At 42.8% G+C, this 7,230-nt stretch overlaps 1 protein-coding gene across 1 annotated transcript; it reads left to right on the top strand.

Annotated features, from left to right (window-relative positions):
• The first annotated feature begins 2,015 nt into the window (after positions 1 to 2,015).
• LOC128604866 (protein NYNRIN-like) lies at positions 2,016 to 6,400 on the top strand. The gene is made up of 2 exons (XM_053619973.1): positions 2,016 to 4,860; positions 4,970 to 6,400. Exons 1-2 carry the CDS (start codon positions 4,857 to 4,859, stop codon positions 6,118 to 6,120), a joined length of 1,155 nt encoding a protein of 384 aa, XP_053475948.1. The 5' UTR covers positions 2,016 to 4,856; the 3' UTR covers positions 6,121 to 6,400.
• Positions 6,401 to 7,230: the final 830 nt, after the last annotated feature.

Below are 7,230 nucleotides of genomic sequence, written 5' to 3'. Positions count from 1 at the left end.
AACTGAGGTGTAATGAAAAGGAAAAGACAAATAACACAATCTGACAAAACCATCCAAAAGAAAGCGTTGACTCACAGACTTATAGCGATGGATCTCAATAAAGCCGAGAAGGCAATTGTCAGTTTTATGCAAAACCAGCACTTTCTTGAGGAAATCTCATGCTTGAGTAAAGGAAAGGCTGTAAAGACATCCAGTTCTCTATACAAGCTGGATCCAACAATCGTTGATGGCATCATAAGAGTAGGTGGTCAGTTAAGCAAATCTGTATTACCCGAAGAGGCAAAACATCTTGTTATCCTGCCAAAGGGTAGCAACGTCTCAGAACTCATTCTTCATTTCGTACCGGAAAACGTTGGACATGGTTGAAGAAATTACATGCTTTCCACGCTTCGATGACGGCTTTGGATTCCTCGTGCCAATTCATTGGCTAGAAGGATCATCAGAGAATGCATGACATGTCGCCATCAGCATCAAAGACATGGAGAACAGAAAATGTCTGATCTCCCTTCTGACAATCAATGGACCTCCCTCCATTTACTCTGGTGGGAATGGATTATTTTGGACCTATTGAGGTAAGAAGAGGAAGGAATATTGTTAAAAGGTATGGTGCTATATTCACTTGTCTAACGTTCCGTGCCATTCATCTTGAAGTAGCCTATACACTTGACACAGATTCCTGCATTAATGCGATAAGAAGGTTTATCTGTCGAAGAGCACAAGTCAAAGAAATAAGATTAGATAACGGAACGAATTTGGTGAATGCAAATTGAGAATTGAAGCAGGCACTACAAAGCTTGAATCAAAACAAAATACAGAACACACTCTTGCTGGATGGAATAAGGTGGACCTTTAATCCACCTCACGGAGCTCACCATGGTGGTGTCTGGGAACATCTCATACAACAGACTAAAAGGATTCTTTGCTCGATCACTATACAACAAATGGTTGATGACGAAGCCCTCAGTACCATATTTTGTGAAGTTGAGGCTATTCTGAACGACCGACCAATAACACATTCGAGTCATGATCCTAACACTCTCGAAGCTTTAACACCGAATCACCTTTTACTGTTAAAAGGAAAGCCCACTCTACCACCAGGTTTGATAAACTAGAAACCTCTGGAAAAAGATGCTGGAAGCAAGTGCAATATATCAGCGACTTATTCTGGAAAAGATGGATCAAAGAATATCTCCCCATTATGCAACAGCATCAGAAATGGAATCAGCCCCACCAAAGTTTCTTAGTTGGAGATGTGGTGGTTATTATCGACGATTCTGCCCCCAGGAACTCATGGTCTATGGGGCACATTATAGAAACTATGGAAGACTCTAAAGGGTTTGTACGTAAAGTACGCGTTAAGACACAAACCAACGAGCTAGAAAGACCTATTACTAAGTTACGTCTTTTGCTTGAAGCAGAATAAGTTGTATGCAAATGCAATGACTTACAGAAGATAATAATAATGCATAATAATGTATTCTGTAATAGACACATTGATGTTTAAATGTTGATTTACTTAGCCTATGAATTTTGAATCTCGACTTCAAGGTTTTTACCAGCACAGACTATTCAAATGAACATTCTTTTTGCTTGCACCCCCTTTTTTGATGTACTATTTCATGGACTCTCTCTCTCACACATACACACACACACTTAGACACATGAATTTGAATGGACTCTAATATTCAACCAGAACCTATGTTAGCCATGAATATGTACTGACCTGATTGTTGCACAATACTTGAATGTTTTGTATGTTGATGTTTGAATGGCTATTAATGTATGTTCTAGCAATTGTTTGTTACACATAAATTAGGGGCCGGTGTGTTACAGCCATTTTGCCATTCAGAACAAGTAATTTTACATTAGGTTTAATAGCAAGGTTTAATTATTAACAAGTATTCATTCATCATTTTGTTTCTGACAAGAAAATAAAGGACTTTTACATTAACGGTATGTGAGCAGAGTGCGTTAATCCAACCAGGCTCACACGTTTCCCCGGCATTGAAAATTTCATCTCGTTATTTGTGTATGAAATAACAGAAAAATAGCTTCCAATATCACCTTATTGAAATGAGATAGACTAGCCCAAATTAAATTCTAAGCTGGTATGGCCATGAACCTGAACATTGTTGTGGTTAAAAATGACATTAAATAAACGAGGGAGACGTAGTATGAGTAATATGTAGTTTATTGATAATTCACAGGACTGGTGGGTGCGTAATCTTGAGGAGAGCGGTGGGGGGAAGAAAATGGGGTGCGTCCTGGGGACATGGGATAGTCAGCGAAGGTGAAGTGAGAGGACCACTGAGAGTGGGGCGGACTGACAGGTGAGAAGAGGGAAGAATGGTCGGGGCCCAGGTCATCGAAGGTAACATCTTCCTCAGACTGAAAGCTGGAGGGGGGTTTTGGCTGTGTAGAGGCGTCAACACACACGTTCATGGGGCAGATTCTGTATCGGAGAGGGGGGGGAACCCCGCATTTCCATTTCCAGAGGGGGTGCTGCGAAGAAAGTTAAGTAGCACCATGATATCAGCAGTGAGATGCGCAAGCTGATAATGAGTGTCCAGATCGAGATCCAGATCCAGATCCAGTAAAGGGAAGAAGAAGGACTGACGATGGGCACCTAGACACACAGAAGTGGTATTAGGCGGATATTGACAAATTGGATTTACACTTTAAAGATCTTTAAGAGTAATACACTATGGTTTATTAGTCGAAGAGTCAAAAAGAAGTATAAGAGCTGAGGAGCGCTAACACACACACACACTCTCGCACAGTCAAGGGTGGGCATGTAGACATAACACACACGCACATAACATTATAACTTTATAAGAATAATAAAAAGGAGTATTAAGATATTATAAGGGTAATATCTTATAATAATAGAAAACTCTTTATAAAATACAGAATAGTAGGATATGTAGGACATTATGAAGTAGGAAGTACAGTAAACCGTTTTTCAAGCAGTATAACTATATATAAAATAGAGATATAGAGCAAATATGAAAATAAATTATAAACTAGAAATACAGGAAAATGTAACTTACTCATAATTCAGATGGTGAAGATTCTTGTCTCGCAAGGAAGGCCTTAATTTTAAGAGAAAACCATGAGGAGCCATTTATAAGGGTAGCTGAGTCAAGCTGCCCCCCCCGCGAGATAATAGTAAGACCAAGGTCACTCTAGATTGTTTTGTCTCTCCACTTTTGATTCTATGTGTAATTTGAAAAGCCCTGGTTTTGATTCTATGTGTAATTTGAAAACCCCTGGTTTTGATTCTATGTGTAAGTTGAAAAGCCCTGTTTTTTGAGCTAATGGTAAGTGGAATAGCCCTTTTTTAGAACATAATAGTAAGGTAGATGAGCTCTTTTTTAACCCTATTGGTATTGATATCATAGTCTTCTTGAAACATATGGGTTATTTACTGTGTAAATACAGTATAAATACTGGAGCTTAAGCTCAGGGTATCAGATCACTTCTGAGAATTCTCATCGGTGTGGATCTCGTGTGGTGGAACGGAACAATAAATCTGGACCCTTGCTTCTTCTCACTCACGGCTGGTGACTTTTTTTCTATCTCCAACTGGGTTCAGAGGTAGATGTGAGTATTGGCTTCTATGTTAAATTTTAAGTGTTTTTGGGTAATAGGCTAAATTTGAGCCAGCATTTGGCGACCCAGATGGGACTGGGCTAAGATCTATATGTCTGGAATCTCTCCCGTGGGACTTCACTCTCTAAGCAACAGATAGGCCGTGTAGGAAGAAGGCATTGCAGACGCCTGTTATTTCAAAGCTCTGTTTTAGTGGTCTGTTGTTACGATTGGGAAGCCCCCGGGGTGGGAAGAAAGACTAAGTTGGTCTCCAAAAGAACCTTGAGTGAGTGAGAAGAGGTAAGAGAAGTGTAGATTGTAGAAGAGTGTAATTTTGTAATTGTAGGGTTCATAAGACTGTGTAATGAAATTGTATATGTGTTGTGTGAGTGAAAGTCCTGCAATACCGCTGGTGAAAGATTCCAGGTCTGAGATAGAGGCAGGTGGATATGAGGCCTCAAACCCCAGATACCGGCTACTAAAGGTGTGGCGACTGCTTTAGTGGGGACCCCTAATACCGCTGGAAAAAGATAGATTCCAGGTCTGGATAGAGAGGGGAATAAATCCTGGGCCAAGGTCCGGGTCGCGCAATACAGCGTGCCCGGTGTATGAATGGAATGTGTAATAACAAATTTGTGTGCTTATAATATATGTGCTTATAATATGAGTGCGGTGTGAGAGCATGTGAGTTTTGTAGACAGGGAAAAATGTGTTTATTAGTGCTCCATACCTAAAGAGATATGTGTGTTGGATGAGATTTAAAAAATTAGTGTTGGGGAAAGTTGGATTTAATTTATATGACTGTAAGCTTCATACATACGGAGTTGTGTGGAGTATGCCGGCGTTGTTGATAGAAAGGGGGGTATGTGTGTATTCCTGTCTGTTCTTATCCGCTGCGCGTCTGTATGGAGAAAGGGAAAAAAAAAAAAAGATGCTGTGTGTGTGCTCTTCAGAGTGAGCTTGGTAATGCAGAGCATTGTGAGATATCTTGCGGTCTTCGAATGTTTTGAATCCGGTACATACTTTCGGTGAGTCGGCGAGACTGTGTGTGTTATAATTAATGTGGTATCAATAACTGCTGTATGAGTGTTTAAAAAAATTGGGGAGCATGTACGAACATGGTAAATATTCTAGACAGCTAGCAGACTGCCCATTGTGTAAATAAGAACTACTAGACCTGTTAACATATTCCCAGATTTTGTGATCCAGGAAAAGGAAGACTGAAGGTGGGGAAAAAGTGTGTATTGTCAGGCCATTATTGAGAAATGAGTGAGTTAGTCCATTTGGACCTTTTATTTATATTCTATAAATTATGAATGTGGTGTCTAGGTAAAGGCCCCAAAAAATGACAATAATAATATAATTTTTTTTGCGAAAGCTGCCACAGGGCCTACACAGATGATGTCCCCAACTCAGGACGGGGAGAGCAGCCAGCTGCGGCATCCACAGGAAGACAATGGAGCCCGTATAGTGAGGATACAAAACTCCGCAGGAGTAAACGAAATTTTGACCTGGATAAAACGTGGGGCACAAAAAGAGGCGGGTACTGGGATATGGCGCAGTGTAGAAGGGTTGTGTATAGCCCCAGTCAGCCTCCTCCCACCCTTGATCAAAGAAGCCCATGGCTTGGATCACGCCAATAAGGCCGAAATTATCCGGAAAATCCGTCAGGAATGGTGGTCCCCTCAGTTGGCCTCTCAGGTGGACCAAGTGTTGAACACATGTGATGTGTGCATCAACTTCAACGTGCGAAAGAACCTTACCACCCCCTTAGGACATATTCCCCCGCCGACGGGACCGTTTCGGCATATAATGATGAATCATGTAGACATGGGAGCGGACCTCCAGGTAGAAGGGAAATGCTACCTTCTGGTGATAGTAGACCGCTTCAGCAGGTGGTTGGAGGCGACGGCGACTTCTGAGGAGGACGCGGGGTCCGCGGCTAAATTTTTATGTTGCGAGGTCATACCTCGATTCGGTATCCCTGATTTTTTGAGTTCGGACAACGGCATCCACTTCGTGAATAACGTCCTCAAGAATGTTGCATCTGCCTTGGGGATGGATCATAAGCTAGGTTGTGTATATCATCCTGATTCCCAGGGCATGGTGGATCGAGGATACAGTACCCTAGTTCATAAACTGGCAAAAATATGCGATAACTCTCACCTAAACTGGGTCCAAGCCTTACCACTTGCATTGATGAAGATACGATCACAGACCAGTCGTATGACGCACTTGACTGCTCATGAAATGCTTACTGGGCGCCCAATGCCTATGGCGTACACCCAAGGTCCATACACAGGGCCGTCTGTGGCCCAATTGGAGGGCGAAATGCAGGATTATATGCAAATCCTCACCCAAATCCACAGACAGTTGTATTCACAGGTTAGAAAGGCAATCCACGGTGGGAACGAGGTACGGGAGGATGTACGTCAAGTGGCACCCGGGGAAAAAGTACACATTCGTACTTTCAAGAGGAAGAGCCCCCTCGGCCCTTCACCGTGGTCGCTGCAACAGCCACGGCTGTGAAAGTTGTGGGGAGAGATCATTGGTATCACTTGAACCAGTGCGTCCGCGCCGGAGCAGCTATGGGACGGCGTGGACCCGCAACCCCAGGCCCTGCCAATACAGGGCAGCCCACTGAGACGGAGGTGTTAACCGACAGGGACAGTGATTCGGATGCATCATCTATGGGCCCGGCCTACGGCACTCGAGCCCAGGCTAAGCGGCGGGCTGTGGAAATGCTAGATAGACCGGCCCAGTCTGATGCCAGTAGCCCAACTGGCTCTCCGCTTCTCTCCCCTCCATACGATGATATTGACCGCGTTATCTCGCCCCGAGTAGAAGCGGGTGTCGTAGCTACCGGCCCGCAAGTAACCCCAACAGAGGAGGATTTGTTATCAACACTTGCCACTCTCTGGACGGACCTTGACGACCCCGCCATGCCTATGAGCACTATTGATTTGGATACGCGGCAGGCCCTTGAAGCACAGTTAAGCGTGCCTCCTGAGCTTCAGTCTCCACAGGGATCTTTACACACTCCGCTACCATCGGTTCCGGAGAGCACTGGTTTAGCCGAGTAGTTAGGGGTTAGGGTACCTTTTACCACAGGGCTAATAGCATACCTGTTCTTTTTCTATGACCAGATGGTGATGTTCAGAAGGACTAATCATACCTTCATTGTATAATTTACTAATCATACCCCTGACTGCATACAGTTCCATATATAGATTGTGACTGGTCAAAAGCACGCGTGCTCCAAAGCATTCTTTTAACTTTAGTTTGAATTCTGTGTGATTCCCTGTTTGTAAACTGAATGAAAGTGTTTTAAGTTCAAGGATAACGTTTGGTCTAAAACACCGAGCGCGCGGGAAAGGGAGAGAGCGTGTGCGAGAGATTTCTTTTTCTTCCCCTTTTTCTAATCCTTTAGTTATCTCACACTCTACATTAAAGTCAAGGTGACTCAATATATATATATATATGAGCGTAAACATATTCCTGTAAAAATTAAAATCAATCAGTATTATTTTGATGTTATCATTCCGGAGAGAACTTTAATAGTAGTTTATGTGTTGTGTGTTGTGCCACATAGTTTCATCTGCACAGGCATATCGACATCTTTGCATGACTAATGATAAA

The sequence above is a fragment of the Ictalurus furcatus genome, chromosome 3, assembly GCF_023375685.1.
Source record: "Ictalurus furcatus strain D&B chromosome 3, Billie_1.0, whole genome shotgun sequence".
Lineage (NCBI taxonomy): Eukaryota > Metazoa > Chordata > Actinopteri > Siluriformes > Ictaluridae > Ictalurus > Ictalurus furcatus.
This window is presented reverse-complemented; position numbering and strand designations above follow the sequence as displayed.